The following is a 19,290-nucleotide window of genomic DNA, read 5'->3' as shown; positions in this document are numbered from 1 at the left end:
TGACCAGAATGTGATGTTGTATTAATGCAAGTATTTCTCTACACATCCATGTGTGTAGATCCCATTTTCCCACAGTGATTATTAACCTAAAACAACAAAGCAAAGTCTGCCACCTAACAGCATGTCTTCTGTCTGTTATCACGGTAAATGTGAGGTCTCTCCCGACCAAATCAGAAGAGCTAGTGTTGCTAAGAAAGACTCAGTGGGAGTACAGCACTTCAGAGACCTGGCTGAATGATCCCACTGTGGACTAGCTGAAGTCCATCAGATATGCGTGGGACAGTGGTGATAGCTGGTAAGAATATTGAGCTGCCAGCTGTTAGCATTTGGATGATGGAGCACTCGGGTCACCACAGTACATCTGATGACATCAGCTCCAGACCAGCTGTCAGGAGTCTAGAAAGAGTTTCTGCCCTCTTTAAGACTTACTGTGTGGTTGAGGTCTAAGACCTAGAGAGGAGTGTGCTCCACCACCTCCAATTCCCTGGTAAGCCCAAACACTGATTCCTACAGTTTGCATATCTGCCTAGCATTGATATCAACGACTCCATCATCTACCCGCTGCATAGATCCCTGTTTCACCTGGATGATTTCTTTTTTTCATTTCTCCAGTGCCTTTAAGACAATCCAGTCATCACTGCTCAGGGTGAACAACTAGCTGGCTGCCATCGACTGCCTCACTAACAAACCCCATTATGTGAGACTACATGCTGGGTCTGATGTGGTGGCCTGAAGCACGGGGACCGTCGAAGTCAAGGTTTTTACTTGTCACTGTATATACATCTGACTTCAGGTGCTCCACAGACATGACATACACAAACATACGGCACATGCTTACAAGACAAGTGTGGAAGGAAATAACCTGGCAATTAAAGGGACAGTAAAGTTAATTTTAAGTGACATAAATGTTATTCATCATTATGAAAAATAGAAGAAAAAATAACTTTTATATGTGTAGCATCATCCCTTAGTTTGGTCAGAAAACCTTAAAATCTGCGCCACAGCAGCTTCCGCATTCAGTGGTCATGTGGGCCTCATATGTCACTGGCGCCCAACATAGCTTGGCAGCCATAAGAAACAATGCAATCCACTATGCGATTAACTCCAAAAATATCATGGTTACCTGCGCGGTGAACGGTTGTGTCAACAGAACATCAAGAAAACACAAAGAGAAGGGCCTACCGTTCCTTAGAATATTAATTCCACACAGTCCAACAGTAACAAATGGCGGTTAGCTCAATGCTAACATAATATGGAAAATCCCATTGACCGGCTAGCGCGTTAGCATCGGTAGAGCGATTAACTTTTCCTTACACACAGTAAACCATCTAGCGACTCATCCCAGGTGTCTTCATCTGAATCACATTCTGACAGAGATATCCAACAAGTTATAATGTCCCGTTTTGGTTTATGTGTGTATGGAAAAGTTAATCGCGCTACCGATGCTAACGGGCTAGCCCGTCAATGGGATTTTCCATATTATGTTTGCATAGAGCTAACGGCCATTCGTTACTGGTGGACTGTGTGGAATTAGTGACAACTCTAGTTTATATTAATATGTCTTGTATTTACAAATGTATAATATCAGGACCTGACATGCTGTTTTTGTATGTTTTATTTCAGTTTCACAGATCTTTTCAGTAAAATGACCTGTCTATTGATATTGTTTACTTTTTTACGAGTGCCATAATCGCATGATAATCTGGTCACAAAAACATTTACACAATACCTCCAGTAGCTCCAGAAATTAATCATCCACTAGACCTTGGGAACTCAGAATAAATACTACGGGTTTTCTGAAAATAATCTTACCTTCAAACAACTAAGAAAGGATGCAGAGGATCATTTACCCAGCAGTCCATTTGTGACAGGTGAACACATACCGTATGTGAGTCGCAGGAAGAGATTCAAACTGTCGAGACAGGAAGAGTTCTCTGTGTTTGAGTTGATGTTTCTGCTGTTCAGACAGAGTCGGCTGCTTTGACTCCTCTTCAAATTCTCCTAGAACACATATATATTCACATCATATTTTTTCTCTCTCATGACATAATGCACAAACTGAACGAGGACATGAAGAAAAACAGTAGATTCTCCTGATTCTTCTGATTCCATTTATTTGAGCTGGCTATCATCTCCGACAAGTTGCTTTTCAAATTTTGCAGTTTTTGACCAAACACGCAACATGTTGTTAAAAAAAAGTAAATTGGTATTTCCACACAGGAAATGTTGACTTCAATACAAGTGCTTTGGTGGGAATTAAAATTGGGACACTGGTTTGGTGCATATTATTTTGTATCACAGCAAGAGACAATATAACTTCCATCAGATTGTTATTAATCAGAAGCAATACTAAAGAAAAGTAAATGATTTTCTAGAAAAATAAAAAATAAAATTCTTACCTGAAAAAGCGTTCAAACTAAAGCAATAATGAGAAATATGTGCCTTAAAAACAACAAGTAAACTGTGTTCAGTAAAAAGAATAAGTAAATAAAAAAGTCAAAACATAAAAACAGAACAGAAGACTTAATGATAAAAAATTACTAAAATCAACACTGGTGGAAGACTGATAATTAAGTACCGTATTTATTCAAGTATAACGCGCACACGTGTATAACGCGCATCCCTAATTTTCGATTAAAAATCGGTATAAAATTTTGTTTCACTTTTTCTCGGCTCAGACAAAGCATTGTAAGTGCCAAACATTGTTAAACACGTGCGTCCATGATAAAAATAATTTATTGACAACGTTAACTATGAACACAATACCGAAATAAAATTAACAATATTTACCGGTATTTAAAATCCTTCAAAGTCCGATTCATCATCAGATACACCAGCAATGCTTACCGGTAACTCACGTTTCAGTGTGGCCGAGGCGAGGAAAGGAAATGAAGAGACAAGGCGTAGTTAATAAAATGCTAATCAATAATCAAATATCATACGTCACAGCGGATAATAAGAATTCTCGGAAATGACACCATCCGACAAGGTCTGCTGATGAGGCATTTGATTATTGAATACCATTTCCTTAGATACGCCTCGCCTCTGCAGGAGTGATGCGCATGAGCCATCATGAATTACCGGTATTTATTTTAGATCGCCCACGCAAATGATTTGGATACTGTTACTAAAAATCGACCATGGACGTTTTGTGGGTCGAGAGATGTGGTTGCATTCAATGTTTTGCAATTGTGGTCAGCGATATCTTCGACCAATAAGTCACTGCGCAAACAATACTGTATACTAATACATCTAAGCGTGTCACCCCAGTCCTCGTTTATAACGCGCACCCAAACTTTGAGTTCTTTTTTAGGTAGAAAATTTTGCGCGTTATACTCGAATAAATACGGTATTTGTTTTTGCTGGAAGCTTGAAGGTTTGTCATTTAGAAATGCTGCATTAAATCCTTAAGAAAAAAAATGCATCAAGTTAATTAAATGTTGTGCTGCTGTAGATAAACTCTTAAATAGTTTTACCTACACAACCTTTTTAGACAGGGCCTCCTGTGAATAAAAATTAGAATAAAAACCTTTTGAAAAAAAATACATTACACACACACACTCACAGATACATACAGTAAATAAATAAGTGTGTGTGTGTGTGTGTGTGTGTCCGTGGAGCTGTTCTGTGGGAGTTTGACCGTTCTCACCATCAGTCACCTCCGCTTATCTGACATTTTTCTTAGCTTGCCACTCCGGGCCTTAACTAGAACTCTGCCTGTGTTCTTCCATTTCCTCACTACGTTCCTTACAGTGGAAACTCACAGCTGAAATCTTTGAATTAGCTTTTGCATGCCCCCTAAACCATGACGTTGAACAATCTTTGTTTTCAGGTCATTTGACAGTTGTTTTGAGGCTCCCCTGTTGCCACTCTTCATAGGAAATGCAGAGGACAACAACTTACAATTGGCCATCGTAAATACTGTTTCTCCTGATTGGCTTCACCTTTTAATGTAGGTCAAGGGTCAACAAGCTCACGAAACAAATTTTGTGTTCCAATAATTCGTGCTAAAGGTATTCAAATCACTAAAACAAGGGTGCCCAAATTTATGCACATGCCTACTTTTGTTTAAAGGTCCCATATTATGTATTTTTAACTTAATGTCATTCAGTTACCAGATGTCCAACTGACTGTATTCCAAATATTTTGACCTAAAGTGATCTGTGGTTCTAAATATCAGCTTTTCAGAATTGCTTATCTGAGCTACTCACAAAACGCTTCGTTTCAGGCCTCCAGCTGCAGTACGTTAATGAGCTCCGCTGGTCAACGCCTCTTTCACCCAGGTCACGCCCCTCTGAAGGAGAGTGTTAGGCTAACGGAACACTGACCTGAGTTGGACCCAGAAGCGGAGGCTCCTCAAGAAACACCGACTGTGCGGCTGCAATAGGACGTTTCTGAATGGTTAGAACGTGTGAGCGTTACTTAGTTGGTTCTGTGTTGTGTTTTGTAACCTACATCATCGCAGCATTGTCCGGTAGCTACTTTTTTTTTCCACTCCCGCCTCTTATCGCACAGTAATAATGTCTTATCTGTCATATTATGTATTTTGTATGTTGTATATACTGTATACGGATGTGTTGACTGCTAAAATGTTGCTGTATTTCTATAAGTGACAGTTAAATCTGATGTTTGTTTTGATAGTTATTACCATGTGGCTAATGCTAGCTTCTGCTCCCGGCTAAGTTACTTTATTTCTATATTATATTGATTTAATCCGTTACTAAGCTGCAAAATATTTGAAGCAGTCCTCTGTGAAAAGACACAAGGAGCTGACACTTGCCACCATCACACTAAGTTAATGGTGAATTGATGTAGCCATATTGCAGTGATGCCTTTATCTACTCTATTTTGAGATGTCTTCACCTTCTGTTTATTGTACAGGTGTTCCTGTGGACACTGAACGGATGCCAACAGAAGCAGAAAACATCTGTTTGGAGATACCACAAGTAGCAAGCTCACAGCTAAACCACAAAGTTATGTCTCTATTTGGCTACTTTTACAATTATAAATTCAAATGACCTTTACCATATTTTTCACTGTAGGTTAGGAGCCGTCTGCAGGAGGCTAATGAGGTTCCGGGCATGACTCAATATCCTGGGTTCCAGCCTGTGTGCCTAAACGTGTACACCCTACAAATGTCCGATCACGTACTGAGGGTTGAGCATGGCCCTTCAAGTCTGAGATGAATACATCGGTAAGTCGTTCTTTAAAAAATGTCAGAATAAAAACTACAGTTGTGTCTTATTTTGCTTCATCAGGCATACCTTCATTAATGCAGTCACACATGACAAATATAGGTACAACAAAGTTTAATATATTGTATTTGCGACAACTTGATTGTTGTCTTATTAATAGACATGTTGAACATTTTTTGGTATTCACAATCCATTTCTGTTGACATATACAAGCATTTATTTACATAAAACAATACATCCAATAACAATAATGAGAACACAAAGCCATCCTATGAGGAAATCAGCAACAACTTAAAGTGCAGAATCCGGGTCGTCATTCCAGCCTGTTTGTCCTTCGCATACGCCGAGAGTGAAGACATGTGCACTCACTAACACCTATAGACAACAATATTTAGAAAATTAATCTATTTAACCAAATTTATTAAAAAATGTTGTATGGAATATGACTTGTACATACCTTTACTTCTATAGTGGGATTGAAGAGTCCTGAAGGACAGCTGTGTACCAACAGTATGGGTGTCCACTGGGTGAGTTTGGCACGCCATGTCCTTTGAAGCTGTAGGCTGAATGGATGCACAAGGAAGAGGGACACTAATTTCAGGACACCAATGTTCTGATTATGGATAAGGAGGACAGACTTATGTGTGTTGTCGCTATGACGTCGAACGAACAATCCACTCTAACACGTGCACGCGCACACAATACGAAACAAAGCACAACTCCCTACTTAGCCTTGCATAAGTTGACTTTATTTATGCTGACAGATGATAGGAAAGAAAATGAGACCAACTTAGGTGCACTTTAGCTTTATACTGTAGGCCAGCATGCACACTCGTGTTGGAGCGTGCGCACACACGCAATATGCAAATGCGAAACACAGGAGACCTCCTTACATAGCCTAGCATAACATGACTTCGAACAAACAATAAGAAAATATGAGACCAACTTATGTGTGTTGTACCTACTGTAGGTCCAGCAAGCATACACGTGATCGGGCGTGCACGCACACACACGCAATACACAAACGCGAAACAAAGGAGACCTCCCTACATAGCCTAGCATAACATGACTTCATTCATGCTAACAGACAACATGAAAAAAGATAAAATGTGAGCCAAACTTGTGTGTCGTAGCTAGATACTGTAGGTTCAGCATACACACACGTGTTGGAGCGCTCACGCAAACACGAAACAAAGCAGTACAACCTAATCAGCCAAATACCACTTGATCACTCATGCTAACAGCCAACTGCAAAAAAGATAAATGTGGTGAGACTTACCTGTAACCAGGTTGCAGTTCCTTGGTCCGGTATGGTTGATCCTTGAATGAGTATCAGTCTCAGGCAAAGCCACTTCTGTACTGACCGTCATTGCTAAAACAGGCTGGAGTGAAATGGTTCCACACACAAACAAATGTGCAGGTGATGTAGCTGGCACATTGCCATTAAAAATGAAATGCAACCACGCTCTCTTCTGTTCTTCTTTGGATGGGATGAAAAATAAGCACTGGTGTTGATTTGTACAATCAACAACTGAGCAACTTTCATGTCTCCCTCTCACTGACGTCATTTCAAAAGACTGCTGCCTCACGCACGCAAAGAACTCCGTCTTGGGGATGGCCACGCCCTTGGGCATGTCAACCAATCCATATCGTCCAATATTCTGTCCAATAGCACAGAGTGCATAGTCTGACCTCAAGAATGGCTATTCTAGAGCTATATGATCGTTCAGAGCCATGACTTCCTAAAACTCCAAATATCTATTGATGCAGGGAGCTTTTGATAAACAGATTCTAGGAGTTGGTCGGGTTAGGGAGGACCACTGTGTATATGTAGGGACCTGAAAAAGTGTGATTTTCATAATAGGGCCCCTAATAATAATAAATAATTCACACTTTCTGTAAATCCTATAAACTTCATTTCACTTCTCAAATACAGTGGTAACTCTACTTACGAATGTCTCTACTGACGAAATTTTCTACTTACAAAATTTCTCAGCAGGAAAATATTGCCTCTAGTTACGAAAGACATTTCAACTTATGCAAGGTAAAAATACAGTATGGCCTGATACTCGCAGCTCCCACAGGTTCCTGAATGCAACATTCTCATAGCTGCTCTGCCATTGGCTATTAACTAGTATCTTCATGGCATCCGAATGGCTAAGAGGGACCTCTGTGTGGACCTAGATCGGTGTTTATGCAGGGTCTTCGTCAATCGGTCCTCAAACTGTGAGGTGTTCTGATAGTTTTGCGCAAATATACTGTATTAACTTTTTGAGTATTCGCTATGGACTCCAAGAAAGTGACGAAAAGAGAAAAGAGGGGAAAAAAAGATGAAGAAAAGATTTTTTTGTCCATACAAACAATGCAAGAGATAATAGAAAATCATGAAAAAGGGATGCGTTTGGTTGATCTCGCCAAAGAATATGGCTGTAATGCATCTATAATCGCCACATTATTAAAACAAAGGAACCCATAAAACACCAGGAGTTTAAGGCATTGCGTGGGTGGTTGGGGAAGTTCAAAAGGAGGACTTGAATTCACTCTGTTGGTGACAAAAGAGCGCATGAACCAAAGAGGGCAAAAAACAATGAGGACAGCAGTTAAAAAGTAAATGACTGTAAGATAAGCTAAAATTCAAATGAAGTATATGTGTGTTTCTAAAGTGTCATAATCTACTTTAGAAGTGCTGCACCCGAATGTACTGACAAGCACATCCTGTTCCGGTTAATCACCTACTGCAGACAGCTGCAACCTTGATGACGATTAGAATGTTCCAATATAGACAACCATAGGTTAACTCCTGACATGCAGAAAAACATCTTTTTATTCTTGACCATGTGTGTGATCGAAACTGTTGCGGCGCCTGTGCGCGTCTTTATCTAACCCTGCTCTATCCATTTTTTAATAAAAGAAAGCAGCCGGGTGGGACAGAGTCAGAGTCTACTTCGGATTGCACTGAGTTATGCGCACCTCTTCTGTGTCTCTCCATGCTGCAGCTGGTAAAACTTTAAAACCTCTCTGGGTGCCTTTGTCTGATGACCCTGGTCTAGCTTAGAACAGTTTTTGAGTAAGTGTTCGAGATTTAGACCCAACAATGACCATCATTTTTATTCTTTATTTTTTGTTTTAGACATTATGCACAACTATGACTTATTTTGTACTAATCTAATTGTAACATGTATTTGTTGCATGTTTTGATGCATTTCTGATGCATGCATGCTTTATAAAACATTTATGTTTGAATTTTTGGGGGCTTGGAACGGATTAGGGCATTTGCATGGAAAACGCGTCTCTACTTATGAAATTTTCTACTCAGGTAATTTCTTCCGGAACCAATTCATTTCGTAAGTACAGTAGAAGTACCACTGTATTACTCTGTCTGCTATATGATATCTTCTTTTCCTTTCAGCTTTTCCCTTCAGGGGTTGCCACAAAAAAATCAGTTGCCTCCATTCAACCCTGTCTTCTGCATTCTTTTCTCTCACACCAACAATCTTCATGTTGTCTTTCACTACATCCATAAACCTCCTCTTTGGTCTTCCTCTAGGCCTCCTGCCTGGCAGTTTAAAACTCAGCATCCTTCTCCCAATATATTCACTATCTCTCCTCTGGACATGTCCAAACCATCTCCGTCTGGCCTCTCTGACTTAATCTCCAAACATCTAACATGTGCTGTCCCTCAGTCCCTCAGGCAGTCACCATCATCATTCTATTGGCTGGCGGCATCCGGAAGTGCACTCCGTTCCGTGAGTCTCGGACTTACATGAGACACAAAAGTGCTTTAAACAGTTGATAAGAGTGTGCGAAAAGGTAATACAGATGGAAAATGGATTAATATCAGTATGGGGAAGGTTTAAATTACTGTAAATAAGTTTGCCGCTCCACCGTGAAATTTGTTAAATTCGTGTGGTTCCTGGAATGCATTAAACACGAGGAATGAGGGTGCACTGTATATATACAGTTATTATTTTCTGATGTATAACAACTCCACATCGAAGACGTGTTGATAAACATGCTTGACAGTCCGATATGTGTTTGTTTCTTCTGTTTCTTTCTTCCACAAAGTTTATATACTTATTTACTTATTTTCATTCATGTTCCATCCCGGTCTGACGCCAGTTCTGGGTCAGACCGGGATGCGCTGCCTGCTGGTGGTAAAACTTTGTGATGGGTGCGCTTGGTTTATAATACCAATACTTTTTTTTCATGTTTGGTATGAAGTCTGATATTGTTTTATTGTGGAATTTCCACGGGTTCCCGCTAGTACATATAATACACACACACACACACACACACACACACACACACACAAACACACACACACACACACACCAAGTGTCACAGACAATGAGAATAAATGTTAATCAAATAATTAGTCTTCTCAAGTAAACCAACATTTAGCATCTGTACATTATGGTCTGAATACACCAAAAGCGTGTGTGTGTGTGTGTGTGTGTGTGTGTGTGTGTGTGTGTGTGTGTGTGTGTGTGTGTGTTAATGGCAGAGGGTCCCCTTTGTCTGGAACACTGCGGCTCAGCAGAAGACAGAGCTGGTGTCGGGGGGGTTAATGAGTAAATGTGATCAGGCCATTAGCATCATCCCACTACCTCCACCCTCCCATTTCCTTGGCGCTCACATCCCACACAAAGCGGAATCTGCTCCTGGTCTGAATCGAGTGGGGAGGAGGGGGGAGGAGTCAGCATCAAACACTCAAGACAATACTACTGAAAGATTCGGTCATACCTTACAGCACTCAATCACATTAGAAAAGCATGATTTACATTTGTGTGCATTCCTTCTTCATTGGAATAAATTATATTGTTGTTTTTGCATTAATATTCTTGCTGTACTCTACCAATTTAAGTCACTTCTGTCCTTTCTAGAAATGTATACCAAAAAATTCTGGAATATGTGGCTCTGTGTAAAAAAAGAAGTTGCATTTTAAATATCAATTATAACATGCCCAATCTGAATAATTTACCTCATCCATTAGTGAGACATCAGTTAGTCCATTTAACTAGTATCTAGCTCAAGTTAAATTTGTTTTTTATACCGCGGCTGTGATTTTTTTTACCCGCCACTGGTGCTAACATACTTCGTTCCTTGACGGTTAAATCTGAAAGATGTTTAGCTGCTCACTTTTTTAAAAAAAAGGTTGACTCCACCAGAAGGTGTTTGTTTTAGCCAAACAAAAACATCATTCCTTCATGTATTTGTAACTACTCCTACTACTATGAGTAATAATAATAACTAGATAATTAACCACAATAAAAGAAAAACATATTTTACCACTTCTACTTTCAAGAACATTGTTATTGCTTTTATTATTATTTTCAAATTATTACTTGATAATCCAAGCTTAACATTTATACAACCTAAGGCCCCAAAGCAGATGAACTGACCAACACAGAGCTCATGTTGTCTCTGAGTCAGGTAGAACACAATAACATGATCGTCTGATCTCCAGACAAAATGTAAAAGAAAGAATCACAGACGCTGAAGTCCATTAGGTCAACAGTAACAGAATTCCACCAACATCTTTGAACAGTTTGTTGTAAACACACTGCTCACTACTCACTTGCATTACTGTCGGCCAAGGTGTTGAGGTTGCCTGAGATGTCTCGCCTCCTGAACAGACAAACCACCTTCGCCTCCACGTTTCCATTGGCTGTCTGTAAGGAAAGTATCAGTGGTTGCAAGTTAGAATTATTATAAATAATTTATTAAAAAAAATTTATTTCCTGTCACCAAATGTAGCCGCAAGAGGGCACAAGCCAGTGTCTTATTATGCTGGTCCCATGCCCGGATAAATACTGAGGGTTGTGTCAGGAAGGGCATCTGACAAAACTTTTGCCAAATCAAACATGCGAATCAAATCTATGACTTCCATACTGGATTGGTCATCTTTCTATTTAATTGTGAGAGTCAATGGGGAATCATGTGTTTGGTGTGTTCACAGCATGTTCCAGTGCTGAAACAATACAACCATCAGCACAACTATGAGACTCTTCGAAATGAAGGATACAATAACTTGCAATGCATTTGTAGGGTTGAAGAACAACAGTGTATGTTTACTCGTAGTCAGGAAATCAGTGATCCTGATAAGCAATAAGCTCATTAGCAATAAGTAAGCTAACTTATTGCTTGGGGGTTGGGGACCACTGGCATAAGGCATCGGCCAGCGAGACTTTTTGTTGCGGTTGTGCCTTTCGTCCACACGATAACGCAGATATCTGGGATGAAAACCCTGGCCAAAGTCAAGTTTTTTGAAAACGCTGGATATGCGTTGTCATATGGACACTGTAACCGAAACGTTTTCTATTCGGGGGCGTCTCCCTGCGAACGAAAACCACTGTGACTTACTGTGTGCGACCCGTGTCTACATGTACACACAGAATGGACGGAGATAAAACCAACTATTTTCTGGCGTATAACAGCTCCATGTCAAAGACGTGTTGATAAATATGGATATTTGTTAGTCTGTTTCTTCCTTTATGAGTCAAAGTTTATCTATTTATGTATTTATTCATTCATTCATTCAAGCTCCTCGCCAAAGACAGCCAACGCTAGTTCTAGTTCAGACCGGGATGTGCTGCCTGCTGGTGGGAGAACTCTGTGATGGGTGCGCTTGGTTTATAATACCAATACATTTGTTTTCATATGTTTGGTATGAAGTCTGATATTATTGTTTTATCGTGGAATTTTCATGGGTTCCCTCTAGTCTATATATAGACTGTGTGTGTTTTCACACACACACACACACACACACACACACACACACACACACACACACACACACACACACACACACACACACACACACACACACACAAAAGCTTGGCTAAAACTCAAAGAAAGCAGAGGAATGCTGGCCAAGGACTATGACTGATAAGCATGGATTTATGTTTTAATTCACGCTGCCCTCTGTGCTGCACCGTAATTACATCTATAGTTGGACAAATAATTTTTCGCTTTTTTCATTCAGTTGCACTGATACACTGAATGATTCAGGTCTGTTTTTAAATGTGCACATTTAAATCTGAAAAAGTAAATGAAAGTCTTTACGTAACAAAATTTGTGGCCACAGCCTGCTTCTCCAGTGTCAGTGGCTGTGTTGTCGGAAGGAGACACCTGACAGGATGTTTTGTGTCGAATTCTCCTTCAAGACTTCTGCACACCTCTGTGAGCGTTGCGAACTTGTGTGAAAATGTCGCTAACTCTTACAACCCCAAGTTCAGGTTCCTTCATCGCAACTGATGCATTCAGTTCAGGGTTCAAACAGAAAACAAGGAAGTCTAATGAAAAATCCTCTAACAAATTCACCACACTGACAATGGTTGGAAAGTGCAGTGTCTCATTTAAATGGTCACGATTATAGGAATATGCTAAAGCAACACTTTAACACACACAAACACCATTACCTAGGAGCTGTCAAGTCAAAGCTGAGATTTTAATCTCTGCCGTGTGCCTCCTTTTTCAACAATAATGACGTTTTTTTCCCCCTAGTAGCTAAAATGTGTTTGAGCATTTAAGTTTGAAAAACTCCAAGGTCAACACACCTATGCAGCATATACATTCATCCCATTTGTTTTGAAAGAAATTCTTCCCATTTTCATGACTTCTTTTTACACATACTGTTATTTACAGATATTATTTGGAAGGCTATGGTATGTCGTCTCCCTGAACAGTAGTACTTCCTTCTATTTTCATAGATCGTAGTGATAAGAGAAGAAAGGAGCAGCACAACACACTTGAGCCTGGAGGTAAACAGCTGGCCGCTCTCTCTATATTCATTCAATGAGTGTCGCCGCCATTAGCACTTAGGATGATGCAGTCATCCTGATGCTCAACACAAGCCCTTCAATGCAAGAGTGTTACATAAATGAGCTCAATCCTTCGATTGGGAAACAAGCCTGTGTCATATGCTGCTGCTGTTACGTGAATGGTTCCTGTATGGTGTCCTGTCACAGCAGCAGCAGCACAAGAACAACAGGAGATGTGTGTGTGTGTGTGTGTGTGTGTGTATATTATGATGATATATTAATTTGTCGAGCATATAATTCGTTCATGTTGTCATTACATATTGAACAAGAAAAGAGTGAAACACTCAGGATCCATGCGCTGGGCTTGCGGTAGCCATTCGCCACGTCGCCATAAGCGTGTAAATTCCAGATTGGCTACAAGGTTTTTAGCCTGTGTAGCAACAGTGGCAATCTTATTTTTAGGAAAAAAAGGCTAAAACTTACAACTTTTTTGGACTCGTGAAAATCCCTGAGCGATAACAAACTTTTTTTGTCGCTAGCGCTGCTATTTCCATCGGCTATTTCTGTCGGCATGCGCCGAACACTCCCGATCATTAAATATGTACTCGGGTCATGACCTCCTCTCGTGCAAGGAAAAACAAAGAGATTCTATTTTTACAAGCTAAACCTGGAAATTGGTGTACGACAAGGCGAGGACGATCGATTGAAAGAAAATGAGAATAGTGTTTTATTGTAAATTTTGCATTAAAATTCTAATTGAACAACAAATGGTGAATGCTGAGAGAGGGTAGGAGTGGACAGACCAATCAGAAGGTAAATGAAAGATATTATCAATACTTTTTTGTAGTCTTAGACTTTTGATACTTATGACCGGCAGGAATAACCAATGATGAATGTAAATGTGTATTCACCTCGCTTGCTCTTTTTCCGGCCTTTTTAAATTGAAATGAAAAATCATGTTATCGAATTAAAAAAACTAAACTATGGCATACCAATGGTGCTGGTAATGATGGTGGTCAAAGTTAAAATGTCTTCTTGTCAAGTAAAACTTACAAGTAAACATTGAGTAATCCCAAGAATCAAATTTATTAAAATCAAAGTGTGAATCTCACATTTGTACCTGCATAAAGCAGGATAGAAATAAAGATAGTTAAGCTTGAACTGTTGACTTAAGTGTATTTTTGTAGGTAAACTGAAAAGAAGATTTTAACCTCAGAATTGACCAGAATGCAGGAAAACCCCATTTTCTAAAAAAATTCCCGGGGGAGGTCCCACCGGACCCCCCCTTGGGGTGGGTGTCCCCCCCACGCGACAAGTGTTGGTCGTCCGCGCGCTGCGCCACTGTCTTGGACGCAGAGTGTGGCTTTTTGTGGTTTGCTCAATTCTTTTACAATGAGCCATAGTGTCTTTGTCATACTGGCTCCTAGTGCAAGCCCAGCATGGGCATGGGTGTATTTAATTTTCGAAAGAGTTTTAATTATATGGGACGGGAACCTTACAAAAAATAGCTTCTACCCGTCAACCCTTTTTTTTTTTTTCAGATGTTGTTGATGATGTTTCAACACTGATGAAAATGAAATATGTTGTAATAACATGTCTAGAAAGGAGAAAAATAAACTGAATAAATTAAAAAAAAATTTAATTTAATAATTAGTTTGAGTTCTTTAATTTGTCTCTGCTCACTGCAATTATTGTAAATTGCAATTCTGCGAGAAATTGCTAAAAAAGCAAAAGCATGTCTCTAGTACAAGATGTTTACTAAAAAAAGACCACAAAAACATTTTGGGTTATGCCCTGGAAACCCAAAGCTGAGACAAATTCACAGAGTCACAATTCAACTTTCAAACATGGAAATTAATAGTGTTGGATTTGATACAAGCACGAGGCTCAGGTGTTCTGGAGCCATGTAAAAGACAGAAGAAAAGAAAAAGTAAAACCATGTTGGGAATTTAAAAATTGGCAACTGGATAAAAAAACAGTATCAGGTATTATAGGAAGAAGTTTACAACAGGAATTCAAAAAGTGGGGACCCACCTTGTTGAGCTCTTCTATTCTGCGGATAAGGTAAGGATTGCTGGAGGAGTTCTCAAAGTACACGTAATCTGGAAAAGCAACACAAAGAAAGATTAGACTGCATGTATGTCACCGGACAACAATATGTCATATATTCATAGTTTACAACAAAAATTAGGTCATAGCAGGTTTACCATTAGGGGCTATACTCTGGACTTTTAATACATTTATATTATTGAATTCTGTCAGGTTACAAAACCTAAACAGAGGTCTATAACTTAACATTCCAGATAAGCTTCAACAGGTTGGACTATTTAAAAAAAAATTACATGTAGATAATTATTGTGCATAGTCACCCAAAGCATGGCTTCAGCTTTTTAACTGAACAGCAAACTCATGATTCCAACTACTTGCTTTCTGTAGCTATACTGTTCATGAGCCTAGTAAACCACAACCATAAACCAAGAACCCGTTGAGAGCATGATGACAAACGATGAGAAAAGCCGGTCTGTCTTCATCAGTTCTGCCTCCAAATAATCTTTATGAATGTACACTCAAAAGCATGGCTTTATTTTTCCCTGAATAATGCAATAATTCAGCACAAGGCATCTGAGCTCATGTCTTACTATGATGGCTGCACATCTAACATGACTACATTTCTATACCCACATGATATGCTTCAAGTCTACCGTCGCTCAACACGCTCCGATGTTCTTCCTCACCTGGCTCCTCCTATCAGCCCCAAGCCAGCATTCATCAGCACTACTGATCAACATATTTATATTAACTGTTTAGATCACAATGTGACAAATGCCATGGTTCATTTTTATGCAAAATGGCACTGTTGTTTATTCTGCCCCTCCCACACAGGATAGAGCACTCAGTCTCCGACAAATCAGATTACAGATTAACTATAATAGAATAAGTTTTAAACTATTACAAGTGCATATAAATCTAAGATGATGTTATTGTCCAGCTCAAAACCTACATCATTTGATCACTCAGCAATTTCCGGTTAAACTGGTTTTTGAACTGGTTTGAGTATTTTAACTGGTTAAAATACTCAAATTATCATTTTTTAAAAAATATCAGAATTAGGTCTTGCCACTCTTTGATGACAACATAAGGACTTACTACTGTTACACTAATGTTTTTAGATTATGGTGATGTTTTATGCATGCATGCATCTTCTCAATGGTTACAGTCATATAACTGTTCTCACCAATCTGTCACCCCTGACACATGACTGTGTGTTGTATGCCTCAATTGGATGGTCATCCTCATCCATCCACCAACTGAACTGCTCATATTTTCTCATTTACAAGGATGTTCTGGGTTTGCTTCCTTCTTGACTCCTGTCCTAAATTCATTACAAATGAATCTGAATCCGAAAGGAACTGGGCAACAAATTGCGCTCTGTGATTGGACAGAGTGATTCACGATATTGATTGGTTGACATGCCCAAGGGCATGGCCATCTCCGAGGGGGAGTTCGTTCAGGCTATGGTAGCGTTATGCCATAATGTCCTAGCTCAGAGCTACACACTGAAAGTTCCTCATAAACTGTTGAAGTCAGCTAGCATTTGGCTGACTGGTTAGACCCGCTCCTGTCAGGTGTATGTGTGTGTGTGTGGGGGTCTTTTTCAGGCTATGGTCGCGGTGTGTGGTAACGACATGGCTCAGCTTACACACTGAACGTTCCTCACAAGTGATTTCCCCGAGGGGATCAATAAAGTATATCTTCTCCTTCTTCAAACTATTGAAGTCAGCTAGCACTTGGCTAACTAATAAGCGCCGCTTCAGCCATTTGCGTGTGTGTCCGCTAAAGGTGTATCCTCATCGTCATAGCAAACACAACTGCGTGTATCCACACCAGTCATAAAGAAACAGCCTCAGCCTTTATTTACAGCCCTACAGATATTAACTGTCACCAGTCAAGGGTTACTTAAACTGACATAAAAACCTGCATGTGAAATAATCCAGGCAGAAATCAAGAGGTGAAATTATCACTCATTCCCAGTCTTGTGAGAGACCAAGGCTGGATACGTTCACACACACACACACACACACACACACACACACACACACACACACACACACACACACACACACACGCACACACACACACACAACTTCCCCTGCTCCCTATGTCGCAAGAAGTCGAGGCCAAACTGGTAATCTGACTAAGATAGAAGTGCCTGACTCTCTATTCATTACATGATGCAATACCCCTGCATTTTCCTCACTGTAGGTTAGTGGATGCAGAATAGGGAAAATAGGGACGGTGCCCGCTCAACAGCCAGTTCAATATACAGTGATACCTCTGAACTCGACCGCCTCTATACTCGACCAAATCGGTTCTCGACCAAAAAATTCGAGTAGAAAATGTATCAGACCCCGAACAGATTTTCGGTACTCGACTAGCCGAGTCGACCCGAACGCGCTCCTCGGCTGCGCTCCTCGGCCAGCGGGTAAGCGTCAGTTCGACTCAGACCGCCAGCGGAGTAACACGTACGCAAATTACGTACGCAAAGACGTACAGAAATTATAGCAAAATATGAAAGTGGTGTACGAGCCATTTCCACTATCTTGAAGCAGAAGCAACTGACAATGGACAGGTTCCTTCTTAAAGAATAGAGGAAGGCTACTGCCCAGCCAGATTCACCTCCACGGAAGAGAGAGAGAAGGGAGAAAACCCCTGGAGGCGCGTTACCTAGCGTCATCATGGAAGGGATTCCCCTTCCATGATGACGCTAGTGCCATCAACCACTCTAAAACGTAAAGTAAATTATACAAAATGGTTTATAATGCTTTATCTTTATCATGTACTGCTTGTGCACATTTACGTCTTCATTGTTGTTTAGATACACGTTCTTATAATATTTTAGGTATTTTTCTAAATGGTAAGAACGGATTAAAATACTTTCCATTATTTCTTATGGGAAAATTGGTTTCATGTTTAAAATGAGGAGACATCATGGTGCCGTTTGGTCAATATTTAATAAGGCAGAATCACGAAGGTGAGTCTCGTGACGAGAAACTCGTGCAAGATCAAAACATAATGGCAACTTCCGGATTCGAGATTTAAGTGGAGAAACAGAAATACAAAACGGAAATATTTTTGTTGAATGGAAGTGCATTTAAAGCCTGCGTCTCAGGAACATCGTGTGTCCCTGTTAAAAAAATGCGTCAAAGACGCAAGGACGCACGCAAACGAGAACAATGATGGAGTGCTCAAACGCTTTGGCTTACCTTTCCCATGTTTCATTTAGACTGCGATAGTTTCGCTCCCTGCGATCTATCATTGTCCGTGACAATTGTCGGGAAACAGCATACGTCCTGTCTGTAAACATCCGTTGTCATTGCCACTGATTTTTGTCCCATTTGCAAATAATGTGTTTTAAATTCTTCACAATGCTTACCGGTGGTCTAAATAGGATCAGCCCAGGTAGTGTTTACACAACGGAGTCACGTTAGCTGACTGAGAAAGCGGCTCTACGCTCAGCGCAGAGAAATCAACAGTTATTAACAGGAGACACAAACATGAGAAAATAAGAGTGAAACACGTAGTTACTGAAAGTGTTGATAGAGGCAGCTTAAGGGGGGGAGGGGGGTGGAGATAGGGAGCAGAGAGCCATGCCCCATTAACACCAAGCGTTTGGGGGCGGAAGTGATTTTATCAATATTCAATCAAAGATATTGAGGACCATGGATCGCTTTGGGGCAACAAATTTCAAATACAGTGAAGTTGGACATCTGGCAGCTGAAAGACATGAATTAAAAAAAGCATAATATGGGACCATTAAGAAACTTTGCGCATTGCTTCCAGTGTTGTCCAGGACTCCCTTCTAAAAGAGATTTTAAATCTCAATGGGGTTCACCTGGTAAAATAGGTTAAACTGAAAATAACAGTGAATATAATGCCCTCATTCAAACACAATCCTCTTCAAAAAGTTTAAGATTAGCCATATTAACAATCGTAACATGCCAACGAGGCTAAACATCATTCACCATAGAACCAACACAGCCATAAAGCTTCCTTGTGCTGTTAATGAAGGTCTGCACAGCCCTAGGACTTCAGTGCAACTCCGTTTATTCTAGCTTCAAGCATGTACAGATCATGCAGAGGATCTCATGGGTTTTATCACTACCAGTAAAGATGGAGACAAAGGGATTCAGGCAGGGACTAATTCTTGCTCTACTTAGCACACCGATGGAATCTGTCTCCAAAAAGAGCAGTACACAGAAGGAACACAACGGTACCGCATTATATAACACCGACGGAAGTCTTACAAGGGGATCTGCATGATTGCGCACCTG

At 40.2% G+C, this 19,290-nt stretch overlaps 1 protein-coding gene across 1 annotated transcript in view; it reads right to left on the bottom strand.

Moving 5' to 3' along the window:
* mta2 (metastasis associated 1 family, member 2) overlaps window positions 1-19,290 on the bottom strand; it is a 47,268-nt gene that overhangs the window by 15,686 nt on the left and 12,292 nt on the right. Inside the window, exons 2-4 of the mRNA XM_068307821.1 lie at window positions 14,993-15,060; window positions 10,774-10,867; window positions 1,884-2,001 (exon numbers count right to left, since the gene is read on the bottom strand). Coding sequence (XP_068163922.1) covers window positions 1,884-2,001; window positions 10,774-10,867; window positions 14,993-15,060 — 280 coding nt within the window. The remainder of the gene's footprint in view (window positions 1-1,883; window positions 2,002-10,773; window positions 10,868-14,992; window positions 15,061-19,290) is intronic.

Source organism: Antennarius striatus, chromosome 23 (genome assembly GCF_040054535.1).
Source record: "Antennarius striatus isolate MH-2024 chromosome 23, ASM4005453v1, whole genome shotgun sequence".
In the NCBI taxonomy this organism is placed as follows: domain Eukaryota; kingdom Metazoa; phylum Chordata; class Actinopteri; order Lophiiformes; family Antennariidae; genus Antennarius; species Antennarius striatus.
Note: the sequence above shows the minus strand (reverse complement) of the source record. Positions and strands in the feature narration are given on the sequence as shown.